Source organism: Mirounga angustirostris, unplaced genomic scaffold (genome assembly GCF_029215605.1).
Source record: "Mirounga angustirostris isolate CCGP_5_RB_7025 unplaced genomic scaffold, mMirAng1.0.hap1 SCAF_9, whole genome shotgun sequence".
Classification (NCBI taxonomy): Eukaryota; Metazoa; Chordata; class Mammalia; order Carnivora; family Phocidae; genus Mirounga; species Mirounga angustirostris.
The window spans coordinates 108259512-108275303 of NW_026991717.1; the positions used below are offsets into that span (position 1 = coordinate 108259512).

General features: G+C 38.5%; 1 protein-coding gene across 8 annotated transcripts in view; it reads left to right on the forward strand.

Moving 5' to 3' along the window:
* SYNE2 (spectrin repeat containing nuclear envelope protein 2) overlaps nucleotides 1-15792 on the forward strand; it is a 326900-nt gene that overhangs the window by 128599 nt on the left and 182509 nt on the right. For all 8 annotated transcript variants that reach the window (XM_045901009.3, XM_045901011.3, XM_064571157.1 and 5 more), the window contains exons 28-34: nucleotides 147-304; nucleotides 1455-1602; nucleotides 2423-3030; nucleotides 6169-6348; nucleotides 8442-8592; nucleotides 14453-14611; nucleotides 15234-15395. In XM_045901009.3, the coding sequence (XP_045756965.2) occupies nucleotides 147-304; nucleotides 1455-1602; nucleotides 2423-3030; nucleotides 6169-6348; nucleotides 8442-8592; nucleotides 14453-14611; nucleotides 15234-15395 (1566 nt within the window). The remainder of the gene's footprint in view (nucleotides 1-146; nucleotides 305-1454; nucleotides 1603-2422; nucleotides 3031-6168; nucleotides 6349-8441; nucleotides 8593-14452; nucleotides 14612-15233; nucleotides 15396-15792) is intronic.

A 15792-nucleotide genomic window follows, 5' to 3' on the forward strand; every position in this document is an offset into this window, starting at 1 on the left:
TAAATTTAATTAGATATAAAAATAATTTTAATGTGTTTTCATATAAAACTCTGTTAATAGTTGGCAAATGCCTCATTTTTTTAAGAACAGAATAATTGTGCCTGTTAACCCACTAGTTGATAGATTACTTTATATGGTTCACCTAGGTCTTAAAAAATGAAACTGATGCTTGCTGGAAAGAGTTTGAAATCACCTCACTGAAGTTAGAAGAACTTGACAGTGATGTAAACAAGCCTTTTATAAGTAACACGAGAGACAGATTAAAGGAAAAAGAAAGAGACTTTCAGATGACTCTTAATACCAGGTATAATTCTGAGATCTATTAACCATGAATTTACCGAATTTACTGAATTTTTAATGCTGTTTTAAGCTAGGCTAGTACGATACTAAGTATGCTATTGTATTTAGTTGTCACAACCCGGGTGAGAGAGGCTACCATGACTGCCATTTGACTGACGAGGAAACTGATACTCAGGGCATTTAAACAACATAACCAAGCCACTGCACTGGCCAGAGACTTAGGTGGAACTTAAGTGTTGAGTTCCAAAGGCCATGCTCTGCTTCCCCCTCACTTGGTCATTCCCTCTCCCAACCTCTCTGGCCTCGGGCATGAATTTGGCCATGTCACTTAACTTCTTTGGGCCTTAATTTTCCCCATTTCTAAAGCAAGAGTGCTGTTATTATCCCCTACACATAGGATGTGTTTCCCCAGGACACATCCCCATTTTACATAGGAGGAAACGGGGGCTCAGAGTCCATATGTTATTTGTCCAAGGTCACACATTTCAATTTATTATTAGTAGAGCCTATTTCTTTGAATTCTATTATGTTTTCCCTAATAAAATAATTTCTAATGACATTTCTTTGTCCTTAAAGGCAAACTTAAATTACATTCAATATTTTGTATTTCAAAGGTAGGGAGGGGCACTTGGGTGGTTCACTTGGTTGAGCATCTGACTCTTGGTTTCGGCTCAGGTCATGATCTCATGGATCGTGGGACCAAGCCCCTTGTTGAGCTCCACACTCAGTAGGGAGTCTGCTTGAAGGATTGTCTTCCTCTGTCCCTCCCCCCAACTCACTTTCTCTCTTTCTCTCTCTAAAATAAATAAAGAAATCTTTTAAAAAAGTTTATAAAAAAAGGTAGGGTAAGGCTTAGTATATTTTACAATTTTCCACTCAGTGTGGTATGTATTAAGCTATTAAGAAAATTGGATATAGCCAACAACTTATTCTTTGGCATTTTGGATTGCTGGGTTTGGTTTTTGAGGGTTTTTTGTTGTTGTTGTTTTTATTTTGCTGGGTCTGGGTTTTAATGTGATGATCTGTACATATCATTGTATGTATTCTTATTGGGTAATTTTTTTCTGTTCTTAGTTAAATCATGGCATTAATATGTTTTGTAGAATATCTTTATGTTGTCTTTTTCCATTATATCTGGTTTATTTTTCACCCAGAATGGAATCTTTGGAGATGGCGCTGAAGATTGTGTTCCCTGTGGAGAAGGAATCACTTCTACTCTGTGGCTCGGACCTGCTCCTCCATGAAGTAGCCATTCACGAATTTCATGTCATTGATGCTGATGGCATTTATCAAAACCTGAGGGTAAATATAACTTCTCCCAGGGTACTCATAGAATAATTCAGTTCTTCAGAGATTTTTAATTATATATCAATAGTATATAGTTCGACTATAAGCAATGGCAGAAAAGTCTTCAATAATTTAGACTTATTTATTTCTCAACTCTCAGTTCCTTGCAAATTTGAAAGGAGGTACTGTGGGGTAAATAATGAGGTATTTTCTTTGAATTCAAAACGAAGGTTTGCTTATGAATATCTTCTCCAATGGCTAAAATCCTAAATATTGTCCTAGACTCACATGCAGATTCTACAGTTTACTTATTCCAAGTCTCATTTAAAAAAAAAAATTTAATTTAAATTTAATGTAGTTAACGTATACTATATTATTAGTCTCAGATAGAATTTAGTAATTCATCAGTTGCATATAACACCCAGTGCTCATTACATCACGTGCCCTCCTTAATGCCCATTACCCAGTTACCCCATGCCCCCACCCCCAGGTCTCATTTTAAATAAAAAAAAAATTTAAGTTTTATTTTTCAGATTATAAACAGATGTCACAACAGTTTAATCTCTATTTTCACTGAAGCAGTAGATTTATATACTTGTTTTCCTTGGGGGATTGAAACATCAGGAAGGTTATCAGATAATGAAACAGCTGGGCCATCTAATGATTTGTAATTAACATGTTTCCTTCTGTTGAAACGGTCAGCCTTGGCAAACCTGAGAAGCAATTTTCTAGATGCCACCTAGTCATCGTAAGTGTAGGTTCATTTCTGATGTGCAGCCTTTCTTTTCTTCTGCCTCAGTTTTTTTTTTTTTCAGCATTTCTTCCTTTATTTTAGAATATCCAAGATTCCATAGCCAAACAGATTGAAATATGTAACAACCTGGAACGGTCGGGTGACTTTGCATTAAAGGAATTACACCCACTTGATCTACATGCAATGCAGAATATTATGCTAAAACACAGAACACAACTTGAAGAAGTGAACCACAAGGTCCAGAGGAGTAAAGATGCCCTCAAAGCTCTGGAGGAGTTTCTGGCTTCTCTGAGAACAGCTGAACTCTCTTTTGAGCTTGTTACAGACCTTTCAGCCTCAGATACACAGGTAGTACGAGAAAACACTGTGATGCTAGAAAATAAAGAAAGAGAAATTAGCCTGATGAAGGACCAGGCCAGACATCTGGATAAACGTTTGAAGATGCTCGGCATAAGCTTCAAAGATGATGGCCAGGGTGACGACACCTGCAACAAACTCCTTGTTGCTTTGTCCAGAAAGTTACTTGGGACACGTGGCTGTGGTGTGCAGGAAGAGTTCATGGAAGAAAACAAATTACTAGAGACTTGTATTTTCAAAAATAATGAACTCCTGAAAAACATTCAAGATGTGTACAATCAAATCAGTAAAATCAGTCTTAAGGATCCCACTGTTCCAGCTGTGAAACTACGGTGAGTCTCATTTCCGCCCATGTCCCGATGCAGGATAATGCTTTTCCGTGTTTTCAGTATCTATTAGGTGAGAGAATACTTCCTATGCCTTTCAACTTCTGTTCCATCCTGCTCTGCTCAGCATTCAGCATTCTTTTCTGTAGACTTTTCAAACAAGCTTCGTTTCTATGGTTAGTGTGCCTTCACAAAATGCTCTATAATTTTTTTCTCATTGAAGTGTGTGTTTCATGGACACAGGAAGAGTGAAATAAGATGTGTGTAAAGTACTTGAGTTCCTTCAAAGTCCCTTTTAGTGACTTTGTTACTTACTACGGGGTTATCGTGATGGGGGAAGACCTAAAATACTCCACACGTTGGATAATAAAGAAAGAAGTGGTAGAAGATATGCATGCCATGCCCTGTCCCTACTTCTTCCTGAAGTATTTGGTTTTCTTCTCTCCTCCCAGCAGGATTGGGAGGGGGACTGAGTGGGAAGGCATAGGATTGAATTTGAGAGGTCAGCTAAGGTTAGTCCTGATTTTGGAGAATGAGCAGAATTGCAGTAAACTGAGGCGGGCAGCCTTCTGTATGAGTGCTGTTATTTTAATGCTGGTGTTCAGAGCCAGCCTCCAGGTCCTGCAAGTGACAATGTTAGCAAGTTACTTTTGGGGCCTCCCCTCCCCTGTCTATATCATTCCCACGTTCCGTCTCCTCTGCCCACCGAGTCCCTCAGGCTCAATGCTCTCTTGAGGCTCTTGAGCTGACCAAGCTCTTCCCTCTGAAATTGCCCTGTGCTCTCATCTCAATGAGACTTTCATTCCCACAGTGCCCACTTCTTAGTGAGGTGTCGAACTAATTACTAATTTCATTATTTATTGTTAATAAATTTTTATTATATATTTATAAATAATAAGTAATGAATAAATTAATGTTAATTTACACATGAAAATCTATACATTGATAAACAATAAATTGCTTTAATTTTTAATTTAGTTGTTAATACAACAAATACGTGTTGCGTGCTAGGTACTATTTTAGGTACTGGGGATATAGCAGTTAACAAAATAGACAAAAACTCTTGGCCATGATAGAGCTTTTTTTCTAGTGAGAGGAGTAAGATATTCAATGTTTGATGGTGATAGAAGCTATGAAGAAAAATTAAGCAAGGAAGGAGGAGGGGGTTGTAATTCCAAAAGGGTCATCAAGGACAGTTTTACTGAGAAAGTAAATCTTTGAGTCAGAGGGGATGAGAGAACTAGCCCGGTGACTACCAGGAGGAAGAGCTTTCCGGGCTGAGGGAGCGGAAGGTACAAAGGCCAGAGGTGGGAATGGGCCACATGTCTGAGGAGAGGCAAGGAGGTGAGAAGGGCAGCGGCGAGGGGAAGAGGTATGAAAGGGGAATCAGAAAGGGAACAGGTGGGATGGGGCTCAGGTAGGGACCTGTGGGCCATGTGATAACTTTGGCTTTTTCTTTGAGTACAGTGGGAAGTCATTGGAGGGTTCTGGGCAGATGGAAATGATTTGGTTTTCAATGTAACAGGCTCTCTCTAGCTGATGTGTTGAGAACAGAGTGTAGGAGTCAAGGGAAGATACAGAAAGTCTAGCTTCATCTGTGGTAAGGCATGGTGGTGGTATGGACCAGTGGTGAGGTGGCAGAAAGGACTAAAATTCTGAATATATTTTGAAGACAGAGTCCACAAGATTTGTTGACACACTGTACCTAGGTTATAAAAGAAAGATTGGAGTCAAGAATGATTCTAGGCTTTGACCTGAGCAACTAGAAGAACGGAGTTACCGTCAACTGAGATGAGAAAGAGTGAAGTTTGTCAGGTATTGAATGAAAGATCAAGTGTGCTCGGTTTTAGAAATGACAGTTCAAAATACTTATTTGACATTCAAGTAAGGATATCAACAAAACTCTTAGCAGTAGATGGAGTCAGGAGAGAGGACTGAGCTAGAGGTATGCATTCGAGAGTCATCAGCGTCTAGGATGCTATTTAAAGTCATGAGATGGATGACATTGCCAGTGGAGTGAGTTCAGATAGGCCACAGAAGAAGGCTGAGCTGCATGCTCCAGGCACTCCATGTTAGAGATTAGGGAGATGAGGAGGAACCAGGCAAAGGTACCGAGAAGGAGTGGCCAGTATAGGAGGAGGAAAATCAAGAGTCCTGGGGTCAAGTGAGGAGGCCTTTCAAATCTTAATCTGGCTTTCTCTCCTCTCATCTCTGCTTCTGTTGTCACTCTGACCCTGCCGCTGACCAGTGAAGGGAGCAAAGATTGAGAAAGGAACATGGGTTTAGCAACATGGAGGTTACTGGAGATCTTGATGAGCGGTTTTGGAGGAGCGGTAGGGAGTGAAAGCCTTATGGGAGTGGATTCCAGAGAGAAGTGGAAGAGGGAGGGTAGAGGCAGTGAGTATGTGATAAAAGCAATTTAGACCTAGGTGAATGGAGTTAATCCTTCCAGGATTAGTTTGCAGGTTAAAGCTCTTAGGTCAAATGTTTGTTTTGTTTTTAATTTTATTTATTTGACAGAGAGAGACAGCAAGAGAGGGAACACAAGCAGGGGGGTGTGAGAGGGAGAAGCAGGCTTCCCGCTGAGCAGGGAGCCCGATGCGGGGCTCGATCCCAGGACCCTGGGATCATGTCCTGAGCCGAAGGCAGACGCTTAACGACTGAGCCACCCAGGCGCCCCATGACTCTTTTTTTTTTTTTGATGGGGAAGAGGTTTTTGTATAGAATGTAGAAATTCAAGATTTACTTGCTTGTTCCTTTCTCCTTGGCCTCCTCCACTCTTCCTTAGGAGCTTGCAGGGCATGATCATCCATCTCTTTTTCTCTCTATCCTATGCTCTCTTTCCCGTTCACACACACACACTCTTTCTCTTTTCTCTCACATACATATCTACTCCCTTTACAAGTGTGTTCACCACAGAAAAATTCTACTGCTTGTGGTTTTATATATTTATTATGTCTAATATACCAAATTAGTATTCTGGAGATGCAAAGAGCCTCATGAACTCTGTAATAGGACTGTGTAATTTTGATATAATAATTTGAGGGCAAATTAAAGTTAGCGTGCTCCCCCAAATTACCTATACTTGTGTTGAATCATATTGGCTAATAACTGGCTATCAAACTTTTCTCTTTCATTATCAAGGAAAAAATCACTAATGAGACTGGATAAGGATCTAGATGAATATGAAGAAGAGAAGAAATGCTTGCAAGAGATGGTTAATTCTCTTCCACAATTCAAAGATGGCAGAGAAAAATCACTGAATCAACAGTTCCAAAATACAGTACTTTTGTGGGAGAGTACAAAAGCTTCAGTCACTGAATGGTAAGGAGAAAAATCCCTCCCAAATCTGAGAAGTTGTTTGTAGCACAGTTAACTTTTTGAGATATGTTGAAAACACATTTACATGGATCTAAAGAGGGGCAAACGTGAGAGTTTCATACTGGAAGCTCAAGGGGCCAATGTCTGGGCAAGATCTGGAATCCTAGATTATAGCCCAATGAATTTAAGAGGTTATTTAAGAGGGATAACAAATACACAGTGTGTTTATGATTATTATTACCCCACCTGTGTTAGTTTCTGTTGCTGTTCTGTAACTAATTACCGGAAGTTTGGTGGCTGAAAAACAATACAAATTTATCTTACAGTCTGGAGGTTGGAAATTCTGAAACGAAGCTGCCTTCCTTTCTCAGAGGCTCTAGGACAGAATCCATTTCCTTGTCTTCTAGAGGCCTCCTACCACTTTCCTTGGTGTGTGTCCCCTTCCTCCATCTTTAAAGCCAGCCGTGTGGCATCTTCAAATCTTAATCTGGCTTTCTATCCTCTCATCTCTGCTTCTGTTGTCACTCTGACCCTCCTGTCTCCCTCTTATAAGGACCCTTGTGATGATACTGCACCCACACAGATAATTCATGGTAATGTCCCTATTTTAAGACCCTTAACTTAATCATACCAGCAGAGTACTTTTTGCCATGTAAGGGAACATATTCACAGAATCCAGGGATAGGATGTGGACATCTTTGGGGTTGGGGGCATTATTCTACCACATCACCCTATTTGAATGGCAAACATTGCTTGTCAGTTACCACCATCTTTTCTGCAGAGCCTGGGCAGGCTCAGAAGTTTTCTTAATTATGTGATAGCCATTACCTACCAGTCCTAGTTGGCAGTTCTGCTGAATATTCTCCATCCATGCCTTCTTTCCCTTACTCTCTGCCTCGACAGAGAAGTGGTCAGGAAGGCTGATCCCTAACAGACTGTACCAGCCAGGCCAATGGGCCCAGTTGGAATAAGAAGTGGGAGGTACTAGTAGGAGATTTGAGGACAAGCAGAGAGAGAGGTCAGGATGGTCTTAACCCCTTTCCTTTCCAGCAGGTGGTTCTGGCATCTCCTACTGGCACCCTCCTGTCTGGTGGAAAGGGGACTTTCTCCCTTTCCCCTGAGGCTGAGTGGTATATCTGTTTTTGCTCTGGTTAGTTCTTCAGCTCCCTGGAAGTTTCCCTTAACTCTGCTCACCTCAGTGGTCCTTTTACACAGAACTCTGTCTGGGTGCACCTCCTGTGTTTTACTGGAAGCTGAGTGTACAGTAGTCAAGATCAAGCCTGTCTGTGGTATTCGATCTAGTCTACCTTAGATTTTATAGAGGAAAGAAACTGAGGTCTAAAGAGGCTAAAGTAACTTATCTAAGTTCATATGACTGATTAGTGCCCAGCCATAAGTAGGTATCCTTACTGCCAAATTATCTGTATTACTTTACTTTTTTTCTTTTTTTAAGATTTTATTTATTTATTTGACAGAGAGAGACACAGCGAGAGAGAGAACACAAGCAGGGGGAGTGGGAGAGGGAGAAGCAGGCTTCCTGCAGAGCAGGGAGCCTGATGCGACGTCGGGCTCGATCCCAGGACCTGGGATCATGACCTGAGCCAAAGGCAGATGCTCAACGACTGAGCCCACCCAAGCGCCCCTTACTTTACTTTTTAAAGAGGGCTAAATCTAGAATGAGTTAAATAGACATAAACCGACTGTGACTTGCTGAATTAGTATCGAAACAATCTCTAAGAATAGTGCTAGGGAGGTACTGTTTTCCAAGATGGTTTTTGGTTAATGATGAAATTGAGATGCTGATTTCTTAAGATTATGAATCCTGTGTTTCTTTCTAGAGCTTACATCTGGTGTTTTTTTTTTTAATTGATCTGGTGAAAATCATAATCCAGTGAGTATTTATACCATCCATTTGCCAGATAACTGTATGTGCCGTCATTCTTAGGTTACATTGGTAAAACAATATGCTAAACTATGTCAAGAGGAAAAATCCTTCTCTAAAATGTTAGTCATTATTATAGGATACTTACAAAGAGAGAGAATGGTTTTGTTATTTTTAGAGACTTACCTGTTTTACTTTTTTTTTTTTTCCATAGCCTTGACCAATGTGAAAGAGTTTTGGAGCTCTTAAGACAATATCAGAATTTTAAAAGTGTCTTGACTGCTTTGATTCAAAAAGAAGAGAATGTCATCTCCCTTCAGGCTTCCTACATGGGAAAAGAGAATCTGAAGAAAAGGATAGCAGAGGTGAGTCCAGATTCCAAAGGAAACTCTACACAATGGCCTTGATAATAAAGAGGATATTATAAATAGAGTCATTTTTGAAACTTGGCTTAAAAGAACAGTGACCCTGTTGTATCAGATATCTAAGACCTTACTGAATTTATTACTAGGGCTTGGAATAATTCAGTCCCCAAGTTGATGCTGGGTTGCTTGTGTTTGGTTTTTGATACCGGTGGTGTGGTTTTGTTGGAGTCTGGGTTCACCCCTGCTACTACCTCTCTATAGTTTTGAGTCTTTGCACTGACCTTCTACCGAAAAGGAACCTGAGACTTCATTTTAGGCTCGAGAGAATGAAGGTAGTAGGAAAACCCCTCCATTATTCGCAGGCAAAGGAATAATTACATTTTTATTTATTCGTTTTCGGTAAAGATGTGTGAGTTTACATCCATGATGCTCCATCTGTATTCATAGCCTTACCAATCACAACATATTCTAAGAAGAGTAACACTTCTGGACACTAGGTGTCATTATTTTCTACGATTTTAGGTGGTTATCAACCAAAGTGGCAGAAGAATGGAATAGTTGAGGAATACTACTACTACACTATATTACTATACACCAGAAAGTTGCTTTTGCTACTGGTTTTATGAGTCCTATGCTAGGGTGCTGTTAAAGGGTCAAAAGCATGTGTGAAATATAATCTACTTGATACACCTGATTGTTAGAAAGCAATTTCATTGAACTTACCAGTTGCTGAGAGAGAGAGAGAATCAACCAGATTCTTATAACTTAGTCTTTATCTAGAACTCTTACTCCTGAAGCTGAAGTGACATTCAGGGTGCGGACACATGGCCAGAGCTATAGATGAGGTGTAGCCTCTGTCTGAGACCTACTTTCTCAGACTCAGTCTCTTGGAACTGACCAATTACAAAGAACCCTGTTTGGACACCAGTTGTACAATATGTGACTGTCTAACTGGTTTCCTATGAGATTTATTATTTTTTTAAGATTTTATTTATTTATTTGGGGGGGGGAGAGCATGAGTGGGTGGGAGAGACATAGTTCACCCTCGTGAGTAATCAAAGGAAACTAGAACTACTCAAAAATACCTTTGTTTGCCTTTTGATAGTCAGCGAGATGTGTACTCTTATGTTGCTGGTTAAAGAGTAGATTGATGCTACCCTTTTGGAAAATACTTCGACAATATTATTCAAGATCCTTGAAGATCTGTCTACCATTTGACCAAATATTTCATTTCTAGGAATCTAGCCTAAGGATATATTAAGTATGGAAAATTCTTAATACCAAAGACATTAATGGCAACACTTTAAAAATTTACTAATCTCCTTCTTTTTTCATGGGCCAAACTCTGCCCCTCCACTCCAATAAATGATTTGTCCCAGAAGCTGGAAAATCCTGAAGCCAGAAAAATTGCTTTTATTTGCAAATAAGATGATCATGTGGCCTTGAGGTTTTAATAACACTGCTACTACTACTAAAAATGGTGATGATGATGATAATGATATAGCTTCTACCATGGATGGCTTGGCCATTATGTGCCACATTCTTCACACATTATTGTATCATTTCATTCCCACATAAGCCTATAACCCTACAAGGTAAGTAGTATTAGCCCTGTTATACTGGTGGGAAAACCAAGGTTTAGAGGTGTTTGTTTTCTTTTTTTCTTTACACAATTTTAGAAGTAACTGTAGGAATTTTAATGTTATTAGAATGGTGTCATGAATAAAGAACAAAGAAATTCCGCACCCCTGCCCTGTCAGTTTTCCTGATTTGCTGTGGGACTGTCAAAGGAGATACAGACTCAAAAAATAAGACCATAGGTATTGCTCTTTTATAATCTGCACAAGTGCCCAATACCCCAGCAAGTTCTCTGGGAAAAAAAAATAGTTCAAGCATGTGGGCCAGCCTAAATACTTACAAGACCTTTATCTCCTCCAGTTCTAAATCCAAATCTTGGAATCTTATCACAGAGTAGCTCAGATATTAATACAATGACCTGGGTTCTTCACCTGATGTGAAGACAGGTTCATAATGCTAGTCCCAAGGATCTTTTTTTTTTTTTGAAGATTTTATTTATTTATTCATGAGAGACAGAGAGAGAGAGAGAGAGAGAGTAGCAGGCTCCCAAGGAGCAGGGAGCCTGATGTGGGACTCGATCCCAGGACCCTGGGATCACGACCTGAGCCGAAGGCAGACGCTTAACCATCTGAGCCACCCAGGCGCCCCGCTAGTCCCAAGGATCTTACTGTTGAACAATAAGGAAGCAACACAGAGGAAAAAAAAAAAAGAAAGAAAGAACCATATCCATGTATTGAATTTTTCAGGCATGCTGATCTTGCTTACCAGTAATGTCCAATTTATTTATGTCCTGGAATTTGTAAAAAAGGTAAAAAGTGACTATAGAGCTTAAGTAACTTCCCCAGGATTATATGGCTAATAAATGGCCTAATTGTGACTTAATCCCAGGTCTATGTGACTACAAAGTCATGTTTCAATCATCATAACATTGCATTCTCTGTAAACATTTGAAATGTATTTGGCAGAAGTAAAAATTGGTTAACTTTGCTTTGTTCCCGTTTCTCAAATGTAAAGGTTTGCTCACCAAGATATTTTAAAAATTAACAAAATAACTAATTGCCTTTAAGAAATGTGTAAGAGGGGGATGCCAGGGTCGCTCAGTCAGTTAAGCATCTGCCTTCAGCTCAGGTCATGATCCCTGGGTCCTGGGATCGAGTCCCGCATCAGGCTCCTTGCTTAGCGGGGAGCCTGCTTCTCCCTCTGCCTGCCGCTCCCCCTGCTTGTGCTCACTCTCTCTCTCTGACAAATAAATAAAATCTTTTTTTAAAAGAGAAAAATGTATAAGGGCCCAGGCGTTTCTTATTATGTTGAGAATCTTATATCTAATATGGTATCTAGCATATGAGCATTTTATATATTTGCTGAAATAATATATTATTTTGTATGGAAGCTATACAAGTTCTAGTACACTAATATTTCTTTTCTCAGATGCTTTTTTAACTGTCTGAAAAAAAGCACATTTTAATACTGATGGTTAACATAACTTTCAGTTAATTTTGTGATGAATTAGATACTGTCTTCAGAAACAATCCATTTCTGTAGTATGTATTTGTAGCGTGAGACTTTACACCAGTGGCTGAAACATGATATACCACTGAGAACTTTTGTCTTCCAAACCGTAGAAACCCGGATGTTTATCTAGAATATGGGACCAGATTTCCACTCCCTTTAATGAAAGACAGAAGTGCAAAAGTAAGACTAAAGGCTAGAATGTCAGGGGACTATTCAAGTTTGGGAAAAGGCAGAGTGAGTCTATTTTTCCTTTATTCTACCCTTTCCATTTATTGTGGAACAAAACCCACAGTTCCTGTCAATGGTGATAGTACCTTCTCTTGCTCTTTCTTTTTTCTTCTCTCAGTGGTGGTTTCTGTCAGTGTAACAACAAAGTTCTTTTAATTTTTTTTTTCCATTTGATTGAACAAAATTTATTATGCCCAGTGCGAAGAGTCCTGTGCCAGGAGAGAAAACATCGATGTTTGCATTTCATCTTTTCAGATGTATCAGTCAGTCATTAGTCAGGAGACAGAAACCTCCCCAGTAATTTTTTCTCATTTTAAAATTTTTATTCAATTATTGTTTCAGTTAAACTTTTATTTTGAGATAATTGTAGATTCACATGCAGTTGTTAAGAAATTCTATAGAGAGATCCTGTGTACCCTTTACTGTAAGTTTCCCCAGTGTTAAATCTTATAAAAGTACATAGTACATGGGGCGCCTGGGTGGCTCAGTTGGTTAAGCGACTGCCTTCGGCTCAGGTCATGATCCTGGAGTCCCAGGATCGAGTCCCGCATCGAGCTCCCTGCTCGGCAGGGAGTCTGCTTCTCCCTCTGACCCTCCTCCCTCTCATGCTCTCTGTCTCTCATTCTCTCTCTCTCAAATAAATAAATAAAATCTTTAAAAAAAAAAAGTACATAGTACAGTATTGCACTCAGGCTACTGACGTTGATACAGTCAAGATAAAGAACATTTCCATCACCACAAGGACCCCTCGTATTGTCATTTTAGAACCCTCCGGTTTCCCTCCTGTGTGTACATACAGTATGTAACCTTTGGGGATTGGCTGTTTTCACTCAGCATAATTCTCTGGAGATTCATTCAGGTTCTTGCGTGTGTTGATAGTTTGTTCCTTTTTCTTGCTGTGTAGTATCCCATGGTATGGTTGTAACCACAGTTTGTTTAATTATTCACCACTGAAGGACGTCTAGGTTGTTTATAATTTTTGGCTATTATGAGTAAAGCTGCTATAAACCTCCGTGTAGGGGTCTTTATGTGAATAGAAGTTTTTATTTCTCAGGGTTAACTGCCCAGGAGTACAGTTGCTGGCTTGTATGTTAATTGTGTATTTAGTTTTTAAAGAAACTGCCTAGCTATTCCCATCAGTAATGTGGAGTGATCCAGTTTCTCTGCATCATTGCCAGCATTAGATATTGTCTCCATTTTTTTTAAGCCATTCTCATAGGTATGTAGTGGTATCACATTATGGTTTAATTTGCATTTTCCTAATTTGCTAATGGTATTGATAATCTTTCCTTGTGGTTGTTTGCCATCTGTATGTCATCTTTGGTGAACTCTCTCTTCATATCTTTTTCTATGTTATTTGGCCCTAGGGAGTGATTATTTTCTAAAAGTTTTCTGTCATGCTAGATTGTCCCATTTTTGGTTCTCTGGCTGAAGAGAGCAAGCTTCCCTTAGGACTTTTTTTTTTTTTCCCTGTGCTTCTTCAGCACACGCTCTGGGATATCTGAGGGAAAAAAGAAAATGCAGGGAACTTACCACCAAGTTGGTGCTCAAGAGATGATGCCCCCAGTTGTTCAAGAAGTATATGATATCCAGGGTTTTTAGTTGTACTTAATGGGAAGAATGGGGAAAATTATATCTACTCTGTATTTCCAGAAATTTCCTCGGGTGTATATATTTTTTTAGATATTTGCTTATGAGAAATCTATTTTCAAATTTTATACAATTGTTTAAAATGCTCAGGTAAGACTGGTAAGCTGAGTGAAACATGAAGGTTACATTTAGTCAGCTCTCAAATTTTATTTTGTAGTTTAAGATCATTGGCCTTTTGATAAAGTAGTGTTTCACCTTCCATGTTAGAAGTAATGTGGAGTTAGAATCATGGAAGATTAAAATTGAAGCCATATTAAAGATGTATTAGAGGGCGCCTGGGTGGCTCAGTCGTTAAGCGTCTGCCTTCGGCTCAGGTCATGATCCCAGGGTCCTGGGATCAAGTCCCACATCGGGCTCCTTGCTCGGCAGGAAGCCTTCTTCTCCCTCTCCCTCTCCCACTCCCCCTGCTTGTGTTCCTGCTCTCGCTCTCTCTCTCTCTGTCAAATAAATAAATAAAAATCTTTAAAAAAAAAAATTTTAAGATGTATTAGAGTTCTGTCTGTTTTATTCAGATGAGCATATAGGTTCTTCAACACTCCAAAGATGATTCCTGTTAGAGGAATCTAGGATCTGCCATTTTTTATACTATTGAATGAAGGTGCTTTTTTTGGGTAGACTGTTATTTCACATGGACAAGAAACATGGTTTTAGATGATTATGATTATTTCATCATGCAGAATGGGAAGAAATTTGGGTGTAGCATTATTGTTAAATGAGATGGTTAGGATTCTAAAAACTTTTTATTGAGAAAGTGTGAAAATAACAGCTTGCTTTACAAAAGTATAATGTACAAAGGAAATACTCTGTTATGAATAGCCAATAATAGAATTTTGGTTCTTACCAGTTTTTCTATGTAAATATATCAAAAACATGTTACCTATGTTTTTTACAGATTGAAATTGTCAAAGAAGAATTTAGTGAACATTTGGAAGTTGTAGACAAGATTAACCAGATCTGCAGAAATCTACAATTTCATCTAAATAAAATGAGAATTTTTGAAGAGCCTCCTTTTGAAAAAGAAGCTAATATTATTGTGGATAGATGGCTTGATGTGAGTGACAATTTAATTCACTAAAAATTTTATTTTGTAGCCAATCGATCTTTTCTGTTGTATCTTTAATATTTTTATCTAATTATAAAATTCAAAAGTGTTTATTGTAAAATGTTCAAATAATATAAAATTTATGACTTAGGAATTAATTTCACCCCCAGAGTTGGACGCTACTAACAAATGGGTCTATCATCTTTGAGATATAAAACTTATACTCAACTTATTTAAAATTAATTAATACAGAAACCATTCGAGATATTCATGTTCAACTATATATTTATATATTACAGTTTTGGTTGAGTAATAATTGTATTTTTATGAATTACAGAGTAAGAACTTGTCCGTGTAATATTTTCTTCTGTGTTTTAAAAGCACCTTTAATTTATGGTTTAGAAATTAGGAAGACTATTGCTTTGAGTTGCCTATAAGTGGCAGCAAAGTTTTTTTTGTGGAAGGAAGAACTACGTGATATGTTAAAGCGCATTTTTTGTTGATAAGTAAAGCAAATTATTTAAAAGCAAAGGTAAACTAAACTTTTATTTTAAAATAGAGTCTGTCTGAAACAATGGTTTTTATACTTTTTACCACTAAATGTGTTCTTTCTATTTTTTAATTATGGTAGATAAATGAGAAGACAGAAGACTACTATGAAAATCTTGGTCGAGCTCTAGCTTTATGGGACAAACTTTTTAACTTAAAAAATGTCATTGATGAGTGGACTGAAAAGGTCCTTCGAAAAATGGAATTACATCAACTGGCTGAAGAAGAAAGAGAAAAACTGAAGGTAATTTGTAACCGAGATAAAATGTATGCTTTTTGTACACAGCTGATGTTTGGTATGGAGCTTGCTTTCTTGAAGCAGAGTAGAGAAATCACAAAGAAATGTCTTATTTCTTTCATTATCCCTTGAGTGGGACCTTTCTGTTGTTTCCTTTGTGGTATCTAGGACGGTGTTAGCAGGTATTACTAATCTGGGGTTGACAGACACCCACGTGGTTCATGGATAAAGTGACCTCATGTGGGAAAAATTGCATCTTTATTTTTATGAATGTCTAACCAAAATGTAGTATTGGTTCCAATTATGAATATAGTCAACAAACATAGTTGGATGAACGTTCTGTGTGACTTTGTTATCAAGAAAATCACAGATATTTTTGAATCATTATCCAGATGTAACTGTT